The sequence below is a fragment of the Panthera leo genome, chromosome B3, assembly GCF_018350215.1.
Source record: "Panthera leo isolate Ple1 chromosome B3, P.leo_Ple1_pat1.1, whole genome shotgun sequence".
NCBI classification, from domain to species: domain Eukaryota; kingdom Metazoa; phylum Chordata; class Mammalia; order Carnivora; family Felidae; genus Panthera; species Panthera leo.
Genome location: NC_056684.1, coordinates 115401161 through 115425332, shown reverse-complemented (window position 1 = coordinate 115425332; position 24172 = coordinate 115401161). Strand labels below are relative to the sequence as shown.

The following is a 24172-nucleotide window of genomic DNA, read 5'->3' as shown; positions in this document are numbered from 1 at the left end:
ACCGAAAGTGTAGTGCTTGGGGCGCCGCGCTGAGATTGGCTCACCTTCACCTGCGCGAGCCCCAGCCGACTCAGTGGGGAACCCCGACGAGCAGTAAGACATGAACGGAAGAGTGGATTATTTGGTCACCGAGGAGGAAATCAATCTTACCAGAGGACCCTCGGGTATGTGCGGCACAGGTTGCCTCCGGGAGCAGGGTGCTTGAGGTTGTCATTGCAGAGTAGCCCCGTCTCCTGCTGAGCCGATTCCTTTGGCCTTGGAGCAGGCAGGCCCCAGCCTAGAGGTTTCCTGCACCTCTTTGAGCACGTAGAAGACTGTGTTGGCATCCACCGTTAGCCAGAGCGGGATCTGAGGAACCCACGTCATTTTTCAGTCGGATTATCCCATGTGTTTATAGTCAAGAAGGGTTTTTTTCGGGTGCTAATAGTACCAGAAAATCCTGTCCCAAAGCCTGCTTTTTAACACCCCCCCCCCCCCTTCCATTGCCTACTTTATTCCTGTGCCTGTGACAGACTGTTGAGTAAAAAGGGGAGCATCAGCGGCGTCGACTTTACGTAAAGGCACAGCCGTTTTCTTGGTGCTAGAATCCCTCTCTCCTTCCTTCCATTTTTGGGAAATTCATTTAGTGTGTCAACTGGAATGCTAAAGCGGAAAGAAACCTCAGAGATCTGCTACCACACTTCTCAAACCTGCTTGCGCCTCAAAATTACCCGACGTTTTTCGGTTTTGCTTTAAAAAAAAAAAGTTAACTCCTAGATCCCATCTCTAGGAATTTGGATTCAAAGCAGGGTTTTGCTTGCTGGCTTGGGTTTTTCTTTTCTTTTCTTTTTTTTCTTTCTTTCTTTTTTTTAAACAAGCAAGTTGGGTGATTCTGATACAGCTAAATCCTCCCTTGGCCCTCAGTGGTATTTCCCCCTCCAACGCCCTCTTTTACCCCACGCTCTTCCGTGGGCTCTTAACACTACTACATGCCTTGGGTTTTGTTGACTCCCCTTTACAGCTGTCTAGTGGATCGATTAAGAGCTTTAGCTTTAGGACTACGTAGATCCATCTGGTATCTAACCTCTTACTGGATCTTCGATATTGGTTGGCTGACTAACTTTACTGATGTAAGCTAAGCCTTAGTTTCTCATAAAACGTGCAGGATAATAGAATATACTTCATTTCATTTTTAAAAAAATATTTATTTAATTTTATTTATTTATTTATTTATTTATTTATTTATTTGAGAGACAGAGCATGAGCGGGGAAAGGGCAGAGAGAGAGAGGGAGTCACAGATCTGAAGCAGGCTCCAGGCTCTGAGCTGTCATCACAGAGCCCGGCGCAGGGCTTGAACTCACGAACTGCGAGATCGTGACCTGAGCCCAAGTCGACGCTTAACCAACTGAGCCACCCAGACGCCCCATAACAGAATATACTTCATAGGGTTATGAGAATGAAATGAGTTAATCTGTGTAAAACTTTCAGAACATTGCCTGACACCTCTTAAGCACTGTGTGTTTGCTAGTATTGTTGTTATTATTAACAAATGAGTAGCTAGACTAACACAGTAAAACCTGCTAAATATTGTTATTCCAGGAGCCTCCAATAAGTTATCAAGTACTGTGAGCTCTGTCTCTGAAATGTTGCTGTAAATCTGTCACTCCTTTCCATTCACCACTATCTAGAACAGTCCATCATCATTACTCATGTGGAATTTTGCGATATCTTGACCACCACTTATAGATTATTCTTCATAAAATGTGGTTTTTACAATCATCCATACTTTTTTTTTTTTTTTTTTTTTTTTTTGCTATAGAAGATTGGAAGTCAACTTATGGAAATGTAATTCATTCTAATCTGCATGTGTTAGTGTCATGCTTTACGTGAGCTCCTAAACTTTTGTTGAATGCACATTCTGTATGCCCAGTCCTTTTAGATTTACTTTTCCTACTTTATGTAAATTTCTCCTTCTCTCACTCTTAATATTTATTGACTCTTGAGGCTTACTATTTATTGACTTTTGAGGCTATGTGGGAAAGTGTTTTTAAGCCAAAATCTGCTTCCCTGTAACTTTTCATCCATTGGTACTTGTTCTTGGAGCCAGTTAAAATAATACTAGTTCTTTTCCTGATTGTCCTGCAAGTATTTAAAGATATCTAGTTGTTCTCCTGTTTTGTCTCTTTCCTCTATAGCCTAAATATCCCTAGTTCTTATATTAACTGTTTTGATGTGATTTTGGATTTAATTCTTGTCTCTTGCTTAAGAATTTAACGTACTTTGACATAGTCCTTTTGCTGTGGCATCCACCGTATTTCCAGGGTCTCCTGACTATAGCAGAGCAGAACTCACTAAATATTTTTAAAGTTCAGTGTAATATCACTTCAGCTTTTTTGGTGTTTGAATAGCAGGGTTGACTAATGCTCACCTCACCGTTTGCTACAATTTCTGATCCTGTTAATTTTGCAGACCTGTAGTTCCTAGTATTGCCTTTTTTCTCAATCACTGGAGTTAGGACAAACTTCAAAGGACTAATTTAGAAGAATAATTATATCTAGCTAATATATTTCCCTCAGAAGTGGTTTAATTACTATAGTATATGTGCCTTTATTCATAATGAATATTTGTTCACCAGGTGACTTCTTTAATTTTCCTAAACATTTTCGTGTCTTGCTCATGTAAGTTGATAAACGTATGCTTTTAGGAGAATAGAGCCACAAATTTAGGATGGAACTGGCCTAAAAACAGTCATTTGAAGTTTGGTTGCTTCGGTTATCAAGAGAATGTTTCAAGTTTCTGTTTATCACCTCTCAGAGCTAATTACCTGGTATGTTGTACAGCCTAATTCAGCTTTTCTTTATTGTGTGGTCATGAAGATACACGGGGACGTCCCTTATCACCGCTAGAAACTTCCAGTAACTTTGGCAGTCACATAGAGCTCTTCCCTTCTGTAGAAGAAATAGGAAAAGCCTCTAGTTCGAAATATGCATTTCTGTTTGTAGGCAACATTGTCACTCTTCATGTACAGCTTCCTATGCAGAGACCTGATAGTTTAATCAGGTAGCAACAAAAATGTGTATTCTGCATTTTTGTGCCAGTGTTCCGTCAAGGGTGAGAGTCTTGGATATTTTCAGTGTTTGGGCCCATTTTGGAAGGCAAATGAACCTATTCTGTTTGATCTTGTTTACTGCAAGGGAAAGAATGAAGTCTTGGGGAAATTATGACAAAGAAACTCAGTCTTTGGGAGTTCAGCTCAGTAACAGTCTCTAAGTCTCCTACATTTTCCTTTATCAAATTAAGAGTTCTTAATTTTGAAAAGCTGTGGTTACTCTAAGAAGTATCACAGGGATCGAATGTCGCTTTTCCCCCGCTACTGTAACAGGTAGAGATTGGCCATAAAGACAGCTCTGTTGCCCACCAAGTGTTAGGATTGGGATTCCTAGTTCAGGACTGAGGCCTCAATAGGTTTCAGCAGGTTGCTCTTGATATATTATCTTTAAAGAAGGAAGAGAATCTCTATGTGTCTACTTTTCTTTTTTTTTTTTTTTTGCAGAGGATGATGGGTTGGTATAATGTTTTAATAATGAATAGTTACAGAGGGATTATATTTCTGGCACTGTTAGTTACTTTATATATTAACTCATTTAATCTTCACAGCAACCCTGAGTGCTAAATGATTAATCCACATTATTAGATGAGGAAATTATCTCTCGGAGAGGTTAAAGATTTGCCCAAGTTCTAAAGCCAGTAAGTTTAACCTAGATCTTTTGATTCTGCTGTTCCATCAACTACCTTCCAATATAGTAGCCATGTCTAAGGAGTTGACTGCCAGTCTTTCTCCTGACCTTTATTTGGTTATATCATGCGTTAAGGATTTGAGGCATCTTAAATGACCAACACAATCCACAGTGGAAAGTTTTTATAGTTTGCTGTTGATAGAGCTGAGGGCATATCAAGGTAAGAACCTAAAAACAAGAAACCCTGTTAAATCCAGGCACGTGAGTCTCTACAGACTGGTCACGTGCTTTAGGTTTGACGCTGAGACTGTTGCTGATCTGTTGTTGATCTGTTCATTCATGTGCCAAGTAGATCTGAGACTAAAGTGCTATATCTCTGTCCTGTTTTCTCTTGCTTACGTGAAGTCTTACCCTCATGGAATATATGTCCCCATGGAGACATTACAGTCACAGGTGAAAAGTTAAATCTCAGTGTAAAGGATGGTTAAGGACTATGATGAACATGCATGTCATCAGAGGGCAAAGGAAGTGTGGTGGGGACCTTGTCCTGGAAAAGTTCAAAGAATGGAGCCATTGATAAGGTCCAGACTGATCAATTACAAGAAGATGGAACTTATGTTGGTCTTATAGACAGTCTATAGGCTAGTGCCAGGCATAGGGAAGGTGTGGCCTAAACAGTAAAAGAAAAAAGAAAATTAGTTAATAAGCATATTCTGAGGTCAGTGAGTTATACTGGCCTGGATAGAAAGAAAGGTTCATTTAGGAGAGTTAAGGAGATGAGGTTGCTGAGGTAGAGACTGGATTATGACAAGTTCTTAATGCTACTGTGGAAACTTAACCTTTCTCTAAGGTTCCATCTTGACTCCTTCCCCTTCCTGTTCATTGGTTAAGACTGAATTCAAGAATCACCTCCTCTAGGAAGCTTTATATAGGCTAGTTGCCCCCTTGTTATGAGTATCATATACCATTTATTGAGTGCTTGTCATGTATTGCCAAACTAAACACTTTGTCTCATGTACTCCCAACTAGGAATAGATGAAATGGTTATTATCCCATTTTATAAATGAGAAAACCTTGACTCTTATGTCACACAGTTCTTTAAGGGGTCGAGTTAAGAATTGGATTCAGGTCTGTGTGACTTAAAAATCCAGGCTCTGAGGTGGTGCCCTGGTAGCTCAGTCACTTGAGCATCCAACTCTTGATTTTGGTTTAGGTCACGATCCCAGGATTGTGGGATCAAGCCCCACGTCAGGCTTCATGCTGAGTGTGGAGCCTACTTAAGATTCTGTCTCTCCCTTTCCCTCCTCCCCCACATGCGTTCACTCCACTCCACTCTCCCTCCTCCACTCACATGTGTTCTCTCTCTCTTTGTCTAAAATAAAAATAATTTTTAAAAAAATCCAGGCTCTCAACCATCATACAAAGTTCTTTTTCTCTTTATGCTCCAACTGGATTCTGTGCATATCCCTATCTTAGTGTTTATTTCTGTATTTGCTTCCTTATTTGTGTCTCCTCCTCCCCCTACTTCACTCTGAGCTCTTCCGATTCAAAGGATATACACTTCTTTTGTTTTCCTGATGCCTTGCCAGGCATGACACAGGGTGGTCAGTAAGTGTCATGAAATGACTAGGAAAACTGATAAATCTCAGAAAAATATAATAGAATATTGTTAAGTAAAGAGAACCAGTAACATGGTCTATTTCAGATTTCAAAAAGTCAACCAGGGTTCTCCACTAACTCCAAGAAAGAAGGAAAGAATGTGGATGTAATGTGTTACAATGGATATGAAACTAAGATGTAAGAAACAAGGAGATACAAGAGCTAGAAAACCTTATAGCGTGAGAAGAGCATATTATACAAGTATCTAAGGTTGCTTCAAGGATCATTCTTATTAATATTTTTTCAAGACAATCCTTACGAATAATATAAAGGAAAACATGTAGTAATTACCTTGGAGAAGTAGAAAGGCAAGCTGTTAGAGGCCGAACCATAGAAACATTTTTTAGGGGCTCAGTTGGTTAAGCGTCCAGTTCTTGGTTTCATCTGAGGTCATGGTCTCACGGTTGGTGAGTTCAAGCCCCGTATTAGGCTCTATACTGACAGTGCAGAGCCTGCTTGGGATTCTTTCTCTCTCCCACTCTCTGCCCCTCCTGGGCATGCTTTCTCTCTCTCTCAAAATAAATAAGCTTAAAAAAAAAAAAAAAAAAAAAAGCATTTTTTAAATCCACATGACTAGGCAGAAAAGTAGCCACTGACTGTATTTGAATAAGTACAAAATTACTTACTGAGGAAAAAGATCCAAGATGATAGAATCAGAACAAACTGTTGGTTTCAGGAGACTCGGAAATAAAGGTAGCTGTTTTTAAAAGCATTCATTTAGTGTTTGCTATGTGCCTACACCGTGATTAAGAATTATAGATATTAGGGGGCGCCTGGGTGGCTCAGTCGGTTGAGCATCTGACTTCGGCTCAGGTCACGATCTCACGGTTTGTGGGTTCGAGCCCCGCGTTGGGTTCTGTGCTGACAGCTCAGAGCCTGAGCCTGCTTCAGATTCTGTGTCTCCCTTTCTCTCTCTCTGCCCCTCCCCTGCTTATGCTTTGTCTCTCTTCCTCAAAAATAAAAAAACATTTAAAAAACTTAAAAAAAACAATTATAGATACTAGAATAAAGAATAAAAGATCCCAATTTTTAAGAATTTTGCAGTTCAATAGGAGAATAATTAATTATGATAGGCATATACCAAGTTCCCTTGAGGTAGAATAACCAAAATAGCTATGGACCTTCATTAAGATATGTTCTGTTCCTTGTAGAGTCACAGAATAAGACTCAAGACCATACTAAATGTCTTAGGAAATGTTTTGGAAACAAAGTAGATAATATCATTCTCCCCCTTGTAGGAAACTGTGGTGTATTCATGCCTGCTACAGCATACAGATTACCATATTTTGGGCAAGAAGCAATAGAGTAGGAGCAAGTTGAAAAGAGGGTAGTGGGGGAGTGTACAGATTGTAGTATAAGGCAAAAAAATGACGAGATTGAAACATTTTGAAAGCAAGGAATCAAATGGAGACATGATCCAGTGGAGACCTGGCATATACATTTGTTCAGTGTTTGAGCAAAAGCTTATCCTGGAATGAGAGACTAAAGGTGCCTACATAGGTATTTCAGAGAGAAGTTAAGGAGCTGTCATTCAAGAAGAGGAGGCTATAAAGTAACCAAAATGTTGATTTGGGGTTTCCCTGGGAGACAGAGTCAGCTGAAATGGAAACTGTGCCCTGAATTGTGAGCCAGGAGTACAGGCTTTTAAAGGTAAAAACCACAAGGTGACATAACTTGTTTTGAGACCATCATAAGGGTGCTGGCAGAGTTTAAACTGGTTATCTAGTGCAGGATTGGCTATTTAACTAACAGGTGTTACAGTATCTCTGTTTCAGTCCTAAGTGGAAGAATGTGTCCATTTGGCAAAAGTCAGAAAAGTTCATTGTGTTCTGCAAATTGAAACAGGAGTGGTGCATGGGACCTCCTTGGAGCTCCAGGCTCCGAGCTGTCAGTGCAGAGCCTGACATGGGGCTCAGAATGACAGAATCATGACCTGAGCTGAAGTCAGACACTCAACCAGCTGAGCCACTCAGGTGCCCCATGTGTTGACTAGGACCTCCAGTACAATGCTAAATACTAGTGGAGAGAGTGGACATCCTTTCCTTGTACCTAGTTTTAGGGATGTTAGCTGTTTGTAGATGCTTTTAATCAGACTTGACATTTCCTTGTATTTTCAGTTTGCCAAGAATTTTTATCATGAAAAGGTGTTGAGTTTTGCCACCTGCTATTTCTGCATATGCTGAAATAATCATGATTTTTTTCTTTATTAACTGGTGGATTTATTCATTTGACTGACCAATGTAAAAACCACTTTACTTACATTCCTTAGGTGAACCCTACATTCGTCCTTTATATATTGCTGGATTCATTTTGCTAATATTTTCTTGAGGATTTTTGAGTCCATATACAGAATATTTTTCTGTAGTTATGTTATAACCTGTGTTTCATGTTTTGGTATCAAGATTACCTTGTTCTCATAAAGTGGATTGAGAAACATTTTGTGAAATTACTGAATGTATTGTGGAATTTTTTACATAAGGGAATTATTTCTTCCTTAAATGTTTGCTATAACATACTTATGTAACACTTGAGGCCTGAAGTTGTCTCTGTGGGAATACTTTTTTTATTATGAATTCAATATCTTTAATACACTTGAAGGTATTTTTTTTGAGAGAGAGAGGGTGCAAGTGAGCAATGGGCAGAGAGAGAGTCCCAGGAGGGATGGGGGTGGGGGAGGGAGAAGTGGGGCAAAAGTTCACCCAGTGTGGGACTCGAACTCACCAACTGTAAGATCATGACCTGAACCAAAGTCAGATGCTTAATGACTGAGCCACCCAGGTGCCCCTTGAAGATATTTCTAATAGATGGGATATTCAGATATTCTGTTTCTTCTTGAGTCAGTTTTGATAACTTGTGATTTTTTTGGAAAGAATTTTCCCATTTTATCTAATATACCATAATTATTCACAATATTCCCTTATCCCTTTAATATCTTTAGGATATATATAGTGATAATCCATTTTGTATTCTGGAAATTGGTAATTTGTGAAATTACATTTTCTGGATTAGTCTTGCTAGCAGTTCATCAACTTTATTAATCCTTTCAAAGAACTTTCTTTTGGCTCTGTTAAATAAAAAGAATGTTTTTAATGTTTTATTTATATTAGAGACAGAGCATGAGTGGGGGAGGGGCAGAGAGATGGAGACAGAATCCCAAGCAGGCTCCAGGCTCCCGGCTGCAAGCTGTCAGCACAGAGCCTGATGCAGGGCTTGAACCCACGAGCAGTGAGATCATGACCTGAGCCAAAGTCGGACTCTGATTGAGCTACCCAGGCTCCCCTCTATGTTATTGAGTCTGCTTTTATTTTATTATTTTCTTCTTTTCTTCCTTTAGGTTTAACTTACTGGGGTTTTTTTTTTTTAGCTTCTTAAGATAGAATTTAAGATCATTGATTTTATACCTTTTAATTATTTCTTTTCTATTGTGAGCATGTAAAGCTGTAAATTTCCCTCTAAATGTTGCTTTAGCTCCATCCCACAATTTTTAATATATGGTGATGTCATTGTCATTCAGCTAAAATGTTTTCTATTTTCCTTTATAGTTTCATCTTTAACTCATAGGTTGTTTTCCAAACATTGAGGGATTTTTTTCAATATCTTATTGTTATGGACTGAATGTTTGTCCCCATGTGCCCACCCCCCTGGGAAATTCAGATGTTGAAACCTTAACCCTCAATATGACTGTATTTGGAGATAAGGTCTTTACAGAAGTAATTAAAGTTAAATGAAGTTAAGGATGGAGCCTTGATCCTATAGAATCAGTGTCCTTATAGAGACCCAGAGAGTGCACGCTTGTGCATGTGCGCACAATCTCTCTCTCAGAACTCACAAAGAAGTCAGGTGAGCACACAATGAGATGGTGGCCACTTACACATCAAGAGAAGAGGCCTCAGCATGAAATTTGTCTTGCTGGTACTTTGACATTGGACTTCCCAAGCCTCCAGAACAGAATTTCAGCCATACGGTCTGTAGTATTTTGTTTTGGCAGTCCAAGAAAACTAATACAATTATTTTTGCTGATTTCTTTTTTTCTTTTTTTAATATTTTAATGTTTATTTTCGAGAGAGAGAGAGAGAAAGAGAGCAATCGGGGGAGGGGCAGAGAGAGAGAGGGAGACATAGAATCTGAAGCAGGCTCCAGGCTCTGAGCTGTCAGCACAGAACCTGATGTGGAGCTTGAACCCATGAAGGAGATCATGACCTGAGCTGAAGTTAGATGCTTAACCGACTGAGCCACCCAGGTGCCCCAATTTTTGCTGACTTCTGATTTAAGTCTGTCTTTTGAAATTTATTGAGATTTACTTATGGAGCAGCCTTTGGCCAATCTTTGTGAACATTACCTGTGCATTAGAAAGGAATGTTTATTCCATAATTGTTGTGTGTGCTGTTCTGTAAAGATAAATTACATGAAGTTGGTTCTTAGTTTTGCTCAAGTGTTCTGTATTTTTACTGATTTTTTTTTTTGTTCTATCAGTTGCTAAGTGTTGAAATCTGCACCTGTCGTTTTTTATTTGCCTTTTTCTCATTTCAGTTGTTGCTCCATTAATATTTAAGTTCTCTTATCTGGTGTGTTTATATTTAATGTTTTAACCTTTATTTTATTTTAGAGAGGGAGATAGAGCATGAGTGGGGGAGGAACAGAGGGAGAGAGAGAGAATCTTAAGGAGGCTCCATGCTCAGCACAGAGCCTGACACAGGGCTCTGTTCAATGACCCTGAGATCATGACCAGAACCAAAATCAAGAGTTGGATGCTCCGCTGACTGTGAGCCACCAAGGCACCCAGGTCATATTTTGTGTTTTAATGTCATCTTGGTGAATGGACTTTTTTCATTAGGAAGGGTCCTTTTTTATTCTCTGTAATATTCTTTATTCTGAAGTCTACTTTTTATAATATTCATAGGGCCAGTTCCCCTGCGTAGTGTGTGTCCATCCCTTTCCTTTTCACTAGTGTTTATCCATGTATTTATGATTTCTGGTGGTATTCATTCCTGCGTATAGATCCAGTTTCTGTTCAGTATTATTCCTCTTTTGTCTGAAGGATTTCCTTTAACATTTATCATAGTGCAGATCTGCTTGTGACAAATTCTCCCTGCTTTTGATTTTCTGAAAAAAAATATTTATTTTGCCTTTCTTTTGAAGGCTGTATTCACTGGACATGAAATTCTAAATTATATTTTTATTTTAGCATTTTATTTATTAAAAAATATTTTTAATGTTTATTTATTTTTGAGAGAGAGAGACAGAGCGTGAGCAGGGGAGGGGCAGAGAGGGAGACACAGAACCTGAAGCAGGCTCTAGGCTCCCGACTTGTCAGCACAGAGCCCGACACGGGGCTCAAACTCAGGAACCACAAGATCATGACCTGAGCCGAAGTTGGACACTTAACTGACTGGGCCACCCAGGCACCCACCGCTCTTTTAGCATTTTAAAGATGATGTTGCATTGACTTAAGGCTTGTATAGTTTCTGAGGAGAAGTCTGGTGTCATTCTCATCTTTGCTCCTTAGTATATACTTGTCCTTTTCCCCTGTGACTGCTTTCAAGATTCTCTTTATATCTGGTGTTGAGCAGTATGGTTATGATATACTTTGCTGTTTGTTTTTTTTCTTTTCTGTTTATTCTGATTGGAGTTTGTGGAGCTTCTTGGATCTGCTTGTGTATGTTTTTCACAAATTTGAGTCAGTAGATTCTTCAAACGTTTTTTGTTTCCCTTTTCCTCTCCTTCTGGAACTCCAGTTACATATTGCTTTTATCCTACATGTTACTGTGGGTCCCTTCTATGTCTTCAGGCTCATTGATCTTTTCTCTTGTGGTATCACATTGGCTATTAATCACATCTAGTGTATTTTTCCTTTCAGATATTGTAGTTTTCAAAATCTGTGAGTTTTCTTTTTTTTTTTTTTTCAACTTTCATTTTCATATATACATCAGTGGAACAAAATAGCCCAGAAATAAACCCATGTATGTATGGTCAATTAATTTGTAACAAAGAGGCTAAGAATATATAATAGGGAAAAGATAGTCTCTTCAAAAATGGTATTGGAAAAACTGGACAGAACGCAAAAAACATGCAAACGTGAACAAGGATGAAACTGAACCACTCCCTTATACCATATACAAAAATCAACTCGAAATGGATTAAAGACTTGAAAAAAAATCTTCCATTTTTTCATTATGTTTAACTTCCTTTAATTATTTCCACATAGTTATAATAACCTTTTAAACATCCTTGTCTGCCTGTTTCATTCTTTATTGTTTCTGGTTTTGTTTCTCATGATTGATTTTTCTCTTGATTATGGGTCGTGTTTTCTTCTTAGCATGTTAATTTTTAGATTCTGGATATTGTGACTATTACGTTGTTGCCTGTCTGCATTTTGTTTTATTACAGGAACATTGTTAATGTTACAGTGCTGAACTTTGTGTTAGCAGGCAGTTAAGTAACTTGTAGATCAGTTTGACCTCCTGAAGGCCTGTTTGTAACCTTTTCTAGGATGATTCTAAAGTCGTATTTACTTCAGGGATAGTTCAACTCTACAAATGAGTTATGTTCTAAGTGAGTATCCACAGAATTTTCAAGTGAATCACTGAGGATTTCCATTCTGGCTGGACAGAACTTGAAAATCTCCCTGCCCTTTTTGAACTCTGAGAATTATCCAGCATACAACTTCCTAGTTTTTGTTTTTCCAGTCTTCTGGAGTTTGACTCAGCATCTGCATGGGCTAGTACTTCGTAAAGACTCATGAAGATACCTGGATCTCTTTTTTTTTCTGCCTCCCTTCCTCCTTTCCAGAACTTTGCCCTGCAGCTTCCAGCGACCTCACCCTCTCCAGACTATAATCCCCATTTCATCAACTCAGTTGATTGATTTTGATAGAGAGTCCAGAAATAAACTTGGTTCTGCTTGGGTCCTGCTCCCTGTGGTTGTGATCAGAAATTGGGTTCACGTAGGTCGCTAGGGTGATCATAGAGCTACATTGTTTTAATTTAGGAACATATTAAGAGGAATATAGGCCATGACAAAATGGGGTTTATTCCATGAATGCAAAGATGATTCAATAAAAGAAAAATCCTTCAAAGTAATACAACATATTAATAGAATGAAGGAAAAAACCCACATGATCATCTCAGCAGATACAGAAAAAGCATTTAAAGATATTCAACACTTTTCCATGTTAAAAGCAAACTAGGAATTGAAGGAAACTTCCTCAGCATGATGATGGCAATGTATGAAGAATCCACAGCTGACAACATACTCACTTATGTAAGCTAAGATTAAGAACAAGACAAGGATGTGTGCTTTCACCACTTTTGTTCAATATGGTATTAAAAGTCCTAACCAGAATGGCTAGACAAGAAAAAGAAAGAAAAGGCATACAAATTGGAAAGAAAGAAGTAAAATTGTCTCTAGTCACAGATGAAATGATCTTACATGTAGTAAACTCTAAATGTTCTACAAACAATACCTGTTAGGGTTTATAACAAATTGAGTAAAGTTGCAGGATACACACTCAACACACAAAATCAGTTTAGTTTCTATACATTAACAGTGAACAACCTGAAAAGGAAATTAAGTAAATAATTCCATTTACAGTAGCATCAAAAAGAATAAAACACTTGTGAGTTTAACCAAGGGGGCAATAATTTGTACATTGAAAACTACAAATTTTGGCTGAAAAAAAAATGAAGACATGAATAAGTAGAAATACATTCCACATTCATGGACTGGAAGACTTAATATGGTTAAGATGACAGACAATACTATCAAAGCATTCTGTATAGTAATGCAATCTTTGTCAAAATCTAATCAGCCTTTTTGTAGAAATAGAAAACCACACTCTACAATTCGTATGAAATGTCAAAGGACCCCTAATAGCCAGAGCAATCTTGAAAAGAAAAAGCAAAGTTGGGGAACTCAAAACTTCCTGATTTCAAGCCTTACTACAAAGCTACAGTGTTCCAAATAGTGTGGCCCTGACATAAGGACAGATATATAGAGCAGTGGAATAAAACAGGGGGGGCCAGAAACAAACCCTCTCCTATACGGTTAAATGATTTTGGAAAGGGTGCCAAGACCATTTGTTGTGTGGAAGGACAGTTTCCAATAAATGGTGTTGGGAAAACTGGATCTGCAAATGCAAAGCACTGAAGTTGGATTCTTGCCTTACATCTCATACAAAAATTAAAAGTGCATCAGATACCGAAATGTAAGAGCTAACACTGTCCATTGATTGATGAGTGGATAAAGAAGATTTGGAATATATGTTACACAATAGAATATTATTCAGCCATAAAAAAAAAGAATGAAATCTTGCCATTTACAACGTGGATGGAGCTGGAGACTATTATGCTAAGTGAAATAAGTCAGAGAAAGACAAATACATGATTTCACTCGTATGTGAAATTTAAGAAACAGAACAAATGGGCAAAGGGAAAAGAGAGAGAGGCAAACCAAGAAACAGACTCTTAACTGTACAGAACAAACTGAGGGTTACCATAAAGGAGGTGGGCCGGGGGATGGGTTAAGTAGGTGATGGGGATTAAGAAGTACATTTGTTGTGATGAGCACTGGGTATTGTATGGAAGTGTTGAATATACTGCACACCTGAAACTAATATTACACTGTATGTTTACTAACAGGAATTTAAATAAAAACTTATAAATAAGTAAATAAGCAAGTGAGCAGACTATCTGTCCCCCTACACCCTCCCCCCCCCCCCCAAAGTGAATACTATAAAACTTTTAAAAGATAGGAAAAATATTTACATTTTTGAGTTTGGTGATTTTTTTTTTTTTTTTTTTTTTTTTTTTTTTTTTTTTTGGCTATGACACAAAATGTACAGGCAGCGAAAAAAATAAATTGGGTTTTGCCAAAATTAAAAATTTTGTGCATCAAAAGACACAGAGTTAGAGATAACACAGAATGAGAGAAGATATTTGCAAGTCATATATCTGATAATGGATTAATATCCAGTATATAAAGAACTCTTATAACTCAACAACAACAAAACCAATTCAGAATAAGCAAAGGACTTGAAAGATCTCCAGAGAAGATATGCATATGGGGCAATAAACTCATGAAAAGATATTCAAAATCACAGCCTTAGGAAAGTGCAAATCAAAATCACAATGATATACCACTTCACATCCACTAGAATGACTATTATCTAAAAGACAAGTAAAAATAAGTATTGGCAAGGATATGGAGAAATTTGAACCCTGCGCATTGCTTCTTGGAATCTTAAATGATGCAGCCACTGTGGGAAACATTTGAGCAGTTCCTCAGATTGTTAAAAAATTGCTATGTGATCCAGCAATTCAGTTCCTAGATAATTGCCCAAAGGAATTGAAAGCAGGGACTCAAATAGATACTTGTACACCAATGTTCATAGCATTATTCACAGTAGCCAAAATGTGGAAATAACCAAATGTCCCCTGAGAGATGAGTAGATACACAAAATATGGTATGTACATACAATGGAATATTATTCAGCCTTTAAAAAGAACGAAATTCTGATACATGTTACAACATGGATGAACCTGGAAGATACTATGCTAAATGAAAAAGAAGCAAGTCGCCAAAGAACAAATATTGTATGATTCCACTTACATGAGGTATACAGAATATGCAAACTCCTAGAGACCTAAAGTATAATAGAGGTTACCAAGGTGAAGGGGAGGAACTACTGTTTAATGGGTACAGAATTTTTGTTTAGTATGATGAGAAAGTTCTGGATATGGATAGTGGTGATGGTTGCACAACATTGTGCCTGTACTTAATGCCATTTAATTATACATTCAAAAATGGCTAGTGGTAGGTCGCGTGGGTGGCTCAGTTGGTTAAGTGTTGGACTTCGTCTCAGTTTATGATCTCATGGTTTGTGAGTTCAAGCCATGCATTGGGCTTTGTGCTGACAGCTTACAGCCTGGAGCCTGCTTCAGATTCTGTGTCTCCCTGTCTCTGCCCCTCCCCCAGTCGTGCTGTGTCTTTCTCTCAAAAATAAATAAACATTAAAAAAATTTTTTAGGGGTGCCTGGGTGGCTCAGCCAGTTAAGTGTCCGACTTTGGCTAAGGTCATGATCTTGCAGTTTGTGGGCTCGAGCCCCGCATCGGGCTCTGTGCTGACAGCTCAGAGCCTGGAGCCTGCTTCAGATTCTGTCTCCCTCTCTCTCTGCCCCTCCCCTGTTCACACTCTGTCTCTCTCAAATATAAATAAACATTAAAATATTATTTAAAAAAATTTTTTTAATGGCTAGAGGCACCGGGTGGCTCAGTTGGTTAAGCATCCATTCAGTTTCAGCTCAGGTCGTGATTTCATGGTTTGTGAGTTCGAACCCTGGGTCGGGCTCTGTGCTCACAGTGGGGAGCCTGCTTGGGATTCTGTCTCTCTGGTTCTTTCTCTCTCTCTCTCCCTCTCAAAAACAAATAAACATTTTAAAAAAGTGGCTAAAAAGTTAAATTTTATGTTACATATATTTTACCACTAAACAAACAGTGAGTTTGATTGACATCTAGGGAAAATTAGTGAGATTATCTTGGGATAAAAAAAAAAAACAAAAACAAAAACCTGCATGCTGATAGTGAGGGAAATAAGGGTGTTTGTTAATCTGGTATCCCTAATTCAAGAAGTGGCTACCATCATTGGTGTTAATGGACTCTTTTGTTTCATTTTCATTATGTCCAGAATTATTTCTAGAGCAATATGGTTAAACATTGTTTTTTACCTTATAACTTACAAATTTTAAAGACAAGAATCTAAAATAAATGAAGGGCTTTTCTTTCTTTGGCCTGAAAGTAAGCACTAGGGACCGAGATTAAAGTGACAGAACTCCAGAATGACCAGTTCTTCCTCTGGAATATATTACTGTTGGGAACTGTTCTACAAGCATTATTCCAACATTGCTTGTTCGGCCAGCCCAAAGACAAGTTGCCTCCCAAGATAGCCAGCCTTGCTTAGCAGATTTTTTTTCCTAAAGCAGTTGTTTCTATTTTCTACAACGATAGAGTATGGCAAAATGATTTAAAACTCACACTTTGGAATCAAACATCCGGATTAACCTTTTGCAAAATTACTTAATCTCTTAATGCCTCATCTTCAAATTCATCTGTAAAATGTAATAATCACTTCACCTGTTTGTTGAGAAGATTAAATGTGATAATGTATGCAAAGTGCATAGCATGGTAGCTGGTACATATTAAATGCTCCGTAAATATTAACTGTTGCTTCTACTATTACTGCTCTTATACATAAATGAGCCCAACGTCCAGACTTGGAGACAGGTTGGGGGGTGTCCACAAGAAGGCATTTCTTGTTTGACTTTGCAAAGCTTCTATACAAGATGTACTTTCTTTCTCTCCTAGTCCTACGGTGGTGTAATTCTTATGCCATCTTTACTTTCTTGCATTTAGACTTCTTTTCCAAATTAGAGACCAAGCAGTGCATTTTAATCTTATCACATTTAAAAAAAATGATTGGCACATTATAACCCGAGTTCACTATGTAATACTTCTTCATTCACTCACTTTTTAAAAAGCCATTGAGTCCTAGTCTTTTTCTTTTTTCCTCTCCCTCAGCACCTTTTGGATTATAGATGCTGAGAGCTGAATTAATTGTATCCTTTAGGTCCATAACACATTGTCATCATCAGTAAATGCAAGGTCCCTCTCTGGTTTTATTTTTGTCCTTTATCCCTAAACTTCATCTTGTACCCTTTCCCCCATAGGTACCCATTCTAACGTGTCTTTACATGTCTTTAACAATACATGTACTTTTGTCTTTTGTGTTTTTTAAAAAATATTTATTTATTTTGAGAGAGAGAGAGAAGGAAAGAGAGAATCCCAAGAAGGCTTTGCATTGTCAGGGCAGAGTCCGACTTGAGGCTCGATCTCATGAACCGTGAAATCATGACCTGAGCTGAAATCGAGAGTCAGATGCTTAACCAACTGAGCCACCCAGGTGCCCCTATATATACATGCATTTTTGTAAGTAGGTAATACTGTTTTGTGTGCATGGGTTTCTAATTTATAAGAAGATATTGGGCTATTAATAACCAACATTACATTTTAAAACCCTGTTACCTTAGATATGATTACTTAGTGCTTCTGACTTTTAACTATATTTTAGTTATCAGTTCCCTAAAGTATAGACATCTAAATTACCATCAGTTTTACCCTACCACAAAACATGCTGCAGTTAACATTTTTACATTATCCTTTATAGATAGGATGATCACAGTGGTCCAAAATGAGATGCTTTTTAAGTTGAAGGGGACTATTTTAATTATAACAGGTATTCATCAAGACTCCCAGACAAACTAGGATCGGTGGTCTACCCTATTTATGGAAGATTTTCCTGAGACACAGTTGGTAATCAGCAGATATATACTGGGAGAGCCCTTCTCCTTCTGGTTGTTTCTTTTTTTTTTTTTTTTTTTTTTTTAATTTTTTTTTTTTTCAACGTTTTTTATTTATTTTTGGGACAGAGAGAGACAGAGCATGAACGGGGGAGGGGCAGAGAGAGAGGGAGACACAGAATCGGAAACAGGCTCCAGGCTCCGAGCCATCAGCCCAGAGCCTGACGCGGGGCTCGAACTCACGGACTGCGAGATCGTGACCTGGCTGAAGTCGGACGCTTAACCGACTGCGCCACCCAGGCGCCCCTCCTTCTGGTTGTTTCTAGCTGACATCTGTTGCAATTGATTGGTACATGTGCTGGACTGACTGTTGTGTATTTTAAATGCCACCCTTGCTAGAAACTCTTCATGATGGGGATGTCTGGGTCACCATAGATATACTTAATTTCAATAAGTTTGGGTTCCAAACCAGTCTTGTTCTAATAGTTGGGTGGACTTTTTATCTGTCTTCTTATATTTTAGGACTTTCCACATTTGTACTGTGTCTTTTTTAATCTTTTTTCCATCAAACTGTCCAGTTTGGGCTGTAGCAGGCACCACTGTTTATTGACAACTGCTCTTACAGTAACTACTTTGTAGATTATGAAGGATTTTTTCAGATTTGATGTTATTAGACCCTAGCAATTACCTTTTGAGGTAGAGAGGGCAGAACTTGTAATCCTTATGTTACAAAAAAGGAAACTGAGGATTAGAGGTACACTGACTTAGTAAGTCCACACATGTGATAAGTTATGGAGTTGAATTTATGACCAGGTGTTCTGCCTCTAATTAGCCTCTGCACAATCTAAAAGGGACAGGCAAGAGGGTAAATTTCTGTTTGTGGTTAAAGCAGGGACTATCCAGTTTAGCTTTATGTCTTCCTCAGAACATAACACCGTGCCTGACGCATAGTAAATGATCGGGAATTTTTAATGAACAGATGACTTGGGGATTAATGTAGGGCCCAGGTTTGAATTGGTAGTACTGCTGCCCAGTGCTTTGGTGACTCCCATTTTATTTCAGCAATGCTTCGAATTATGGGTGAGTTCAGTTCTGTAAATGCTCTTAATGAAGAAAGAGACTTCCTGCCAGCCTCAGAGTTTTCATGTTAAATGGCGTAGTGCATTTACAACTGACCTAGCGATCGCTTAGAAACATGCCATTGAAGTGTGACTTCTGGGTGAGAGTAGACTGTACTTACGTGTTCATAGAAAATTTCGATTAGATTTCTCCCACTCTCCTTTTTTTAGGCACTCTTCTGTAGCTTTGAATAACAGTAGCAAATTCCTGCCTCTTTCTAACAATTATATTGCATTAGGCTGCTTAACACATGCTTCCTATTCCCCAAATCCCCAGTCATCTATAGTGTTTAGTAAAGATGTTAGATTTGAAAGATTTGCTCCAAATAGTTTGTGCTAGTATTGTGAGAGGCTGGTTGTCCTCAGCCACCTTGCTCAAACCAGTCACAGTTTTGAAGTGGTTTCAAAGCCTTCAACAATCAGGCTTCACCTACCTTTCTGTCTTCTCTCATAACTACCCACCGTCCCCTTTCTCATAGTTATAACTACCCACCATCCCCTTTCCAGTACTTCCCACCCACTATGAAACAAATTAAGAGTGTTCTAAGAAAAACCATTTAATAACTTCAGTTTTCATACCCTACCCTTCAAGGAAGTTGAAATGGTCATCTTCTAGAAGTAGCTTTCTATCATGTATCTTAAATCCTTTTCATTCTCTACCTGCAGAGACTCTGTGCACAAGGTATGCTATGTAAATGAGATGTTTCCTGCTGCTTCTCTCCTTTTGGCCATGTGTTTCTTTCACTCACAGATTGATTTGCTAGTACTTGTGTTAACACTGTGAGCTTTACATGGAAGCTTTCGTCCTATCAATGGCGAGAATTTTTAAGAAAGCCCACGTATGTCTCCTTAAGTATCTTTTCTGTTGAAACCAATAGTAAGCTAGTGATTACGGCCATTCCTTCTAATCGTGCCACCAGACTTTTGTTTTTTCATTGTTTCCAAACCCTTTTCTCTTTTCACTGTGGCTATGAATTCTACAGTATCTGACGTAAAGAAAACCCCAGGAGGTTCTTTCCTTTTCTTTTATATTCTTTCTTTTCCTTTTCTTTCCTTTATAAAAGTGGTTTTGTAAAGTGAAATTCTTCCAACAGCTGAGTGGAAATGATACTTTGGTGGTCAGATGAGACCTACTCTCTTAACTGATTTTTAAGAGTACGGTAACACTGTTATTATCTGTAGGCACCATGTTGTACCTCAGATCTCTAGAACTTACTCATCTTGCATAACTGAAATTTTATACCTATTTAAATGACTCACAGAAGCAAAGAATCGAAGGGTAGTTGCCAGGGGTGAGGGTGAGGGGCAAGATGGAAAGTTGCTAATCAGTGGGTAGTCCGTTCTCTACAGTGGATAAAACTTGGCAAACTACCTGAATATGTAGTTGTTTGCACTGAAAGTAGAAAAGGAAACAAGAGTGAATTTGGTGATTTGGTCCCATCATGAAGCTTCAGTTACCTCCCTAGTTCCCTTCATGCTAAGTAGAAGAAAAAATGAAACTCTTAAGACCATTTCCTCCAAAACACCTCCATACACAAATTGTCCTCAAGGTTGGGAGAAGAGAAGTATGAAGGGGAAGGTTTGGTTAGGAATCTCTCCTCCACTAAATTGAAAATAGTTCAGGGGCACCTGGCTGGCTCAGTCAGAACAACATGCACAATGCTTTATCTCTGGGTTGTGAGTTCAGGCCCCACTTTGTGTGTAGAGATTACTTAAATAAGTATTAAAAAAAAATAGCTCATTTGCTAATTAGTTAAATGCATGGCTTCTTCTCATGAACACTGCTTACCCTGTTACATTAATATCGAGAAAGTCGAGAATTGGGTCCTCTGAAAGCCACCAACAGAATCAAAATCAGATGTGAACAGAAGCACATCTTACAAGAATCACCATTATTCTTTCACTGAGTTTAGTATAGATTTTTCTTTTCATACTCAACAAACTATGTTGATTACCCTGTTTGTATTTTTAGTCTAGCCTGGTCTAAGTGGGCAACTCTGGGTACTGTTGACCTCTGTTGATGATACTTTTCATTGACCTTGCCTGGGTCTATTGACTAGTTACGTCACAGTTGACTCGCCAGCCTCCCCTCCCCACTAGGCCTTTCCTCTTTCTTTTTCCTCTTCTTCTCTATCCCTTTCTTCTTCGCCACTCTCTCCTTCACAACTCCTCCATGATTTTCTCAGGGCTGGGCTTCAACATCGTCGGTGGGACAGATCAGCAGTATGTCTCCAACGACAGTGGCATCTACGTCAGCCGCATCAAAGAGAATGGGGCTGCGGCCCTGGATGGGCGGCTCCAGGAGGGTGATAAGATCCTCTCGGTGAGAACTGGCTTCGGCCTCCTTCGCTGTTCCTTGCTCCCTAGACCCCAGTTCTTACCCTTGGCCCCTTCTTTGGGAAGATTTCTGCCTGCCTTTTTGGATCTGGAAATTTCTGGATTGTAGAATTCGGTGGGAGGGACCTTGATCAGTCACCTTTTCCAGCCCTGCCATGGAGCAAGGAGGATAATACCTCACTTGATAGCAAGGCCTGTAAGTCCAGAATATGAAGCTACTTACCCAAGTTTAAAAAACAGGGAATAGGGAGGGTGAGGGACCGATATGGGGGAAAAGGACTTAAAACCCACAATTGTTGTCTTTCTTCAGTTATACTTTATCACCTCCCTTTTGTTAATTGAAACACTAATGTGTGTCTTCCTTTACTCCAAAGAGACAAAAAAGGAAGGTAGGAATTAAAGTGTCCTTTTTAGACTCAGATCCTTTCTCACCTGTTATTAAGAATTGGAAATTGGAATGCATTCTCATTTGGATATGTGTCCACTGTGCTCCCATTTCACTCTGCTATATATTTTGTAATAAGACACTACATGGTAAGCATTAGTTTTTTGTTTTTGTTTTTTTAATGTTCTAGAAGTTCCTCAAGGGCAGGGACTGGATCTTTTTAAATTTTTTGTATCTTTGCACAATGCTCAATATATATTTAACAGATGAACAGGTTGAGAAATCCAGGCAAGCCCAGAAAGGTTGGCTGATCCAAAATATAAATACAGTGTCCTGGATGGTAACATCGTATTTTCGTCCTTCTCACCAACTGTTTTGCCTCTTTTCAGTCCATTGAGCTGCTAGATCCTGTTTATTAATTTGAGAGGTACAGTGATAAATACCTTTATCCCAAAACGATCCTGAGAAGCTTACAAGCAGATTATTTCCTATGGCTCCCTGGAGAAAGATATCCTAAAAACATGAAATCAGCTTGAATGGTACATTAAGGAAAATCTGAGAGTGAGTTGTTAAAGGTATAGCATATAGTTAGAAACTATGCATTTTAAAATGCCGTTTACCACATTGTCTCCAGGAAACTGGGGCCTGGGTTACATTTGAAAAGTATAGGGGTTAAGAGGACAACCATGTTATTCAAAAAAGTTTGGTAAAAGATAGATTATTGAAGAATGAGAATGGTTAGTTTTCAAGCACCATATGCTGAGCAATATGCTGAGAACTTTAAATTTGTTTAATATTGTGGTAATCCTACGAGGTGGGTACGTTTATTATGACTATTTTGCAGCTAAAGAAGCTGAGTTCTTAGTGAAGTCAAGCTGCTTGCCCAAGGTCACACAGCTGGTAGGTGGCAGAGGGCTAAAACTGGTCTGTCTGAATTTGGAGCCTTTACTTTTAATCAGTATACTGTACTGCTTCCTAAGAGGTAAATGAGGAGCTCAGACTAGTTCTCCTAAACAGAAAGTTGCATGTGAATTAATAGATTTTATGTATGGTTTCATATAAAAACTGAATATAAGGGATAGAATTAGGGGAAAAAAGGACATAAAGCTCACTATGAGAGAATTTATTAGACATAAGCTGAGATGAGGGGCCTTACTTATGTGGGTCATTGCCTCACGGAGAAAAGAAATTACGGGAAGGTCCGCTCAAATTTTTTAAAAGGGTATGGTAGGAGATAAATGTCCATGAAAAGAAAAAGTAGATGTTGAAAAAACTCAACTCGCTTCTTTTTAAAATTTATAGCAAGGAGGATTTTACTTTATCAAAGTAAAAGAAATATGAGAAATATTACAAAGATCTATAAAAGATATTAAGTATTAAACAAATATCTGTAAGACACATAACAAAGAATGATTCAAGTTTATGTTTTGGCCAGTTAAGACATGGCAAAGAAGAGAGGGAGGAAATGCCCAGCAAAGAAAAGGCAAAATTTTAAGACAGATATGGAGAGAAATAAAGGAAAGCTGAGAAAGAGAAAAAGCATGTACAGGAGGACACGGCCAGTATATTCTCTCCATTCTTTTTTCTTTTTTTAAATTTCTTTATGTTAATTTTTGAGAGAAAGAGAGACAGAACGTGAGCGGGAGAGGGGCAGAGAGAGGGAGACATAGACTACGAAGCAGGCTCCAGGCTCTGAGCTGTCAGCATAGAGCCTGACACAGGGCTTGATCTCACAAACTCATGACCTGAGCTGAAGTTGCACACTTAGCCGACTGAGCCACCCAGGCACCCTTCTCTGTTCTTTCTGGGGCTATCTTATTTGACTCCAGTTTCCCTTCCAGGAGTTTGCTCCAAAATTCTTCTTTCTAGACCCTGTTCCTTAAGAAATAAGCTTCTGTTGCCTCACCATCTTATCCCCTTTCTGTCCTTAGGTTAACTTGTTAGGCATTAACCACTAAGTGGTTATGCCTCCTCTGTAACTCACTTTATCCCTTTGATGTACTTAAGTACTCGATTACTGGCTTTGGAGTCACTTCCTTAGCACATTTATTTTGGATAACTAATAGAAGTATTATGAAGGGATCTAGGTTTCCTATGAATTATTATTGACAATTCAATCTTTCCATTTCTCCCCAGATTATGCCCATGTTTTTCAAGGAATATTAAATAATTGCATGACTTACCATGCAATTTAAGGCCCTATTGCATCTGACCACCATGAAACAAAAACATATTACCGATGGAATAGAGCTGAGGTTGACATGAGGGCTGGAGATGGAGATTCCTCACCAAAGTTTATTTTGTGCATGTGATAGTGAGGGTGATTTAATATTTGTATAGGTTACCAGGGAACCTGGGGAAATTTTATTTTTCTGAAAAAAATTAAACTGCCTAGGTTTATTTTCCTTGTGTGTCTGCCTCAGTGAAGGGAGGTGGATAGTCAAGAATAGTCAGTCCTTGGCCAACTCTACATTTTTATGAAGCTCAGGAGCTCAAGGTGATGTGGCTGAGTTTTGCATTGAATAAATGAATATTCCATTTTGACCAAACCCCTTGTATAACAAAATGGTACACACAGATTGGGCCACTAGTCAGCTCCATTTCTT

At 38.6% G+C, this 24172-nt stretch overlaps 1 protein-coding gene across 1 annotated transcript in view; it reads left to right on the top strand.

The window, feature by feature from the left end:
* Position 1: 1 nt before the first annotated feature.
* The window catches only part of LOC122222888 (synaptojanin 2 binding protein), a 33617-nt gene continuing 9446 nt past the window's right edge, over positions 2–24172 (top strand). The window contains exons 1-2 of the mRNA XM_042943654.1: positions 2–164; positions 21031–21167. Of these exons, the coding sequence (XP_042799588.1) occupies positions 101–164; positions 21031–21167 (201 nt within the window). The 5' untranslated portion in view covers positions 2–100. The remainder of the gene's footprint in view (positions 165–21030; positions 21168–24172) is intronic.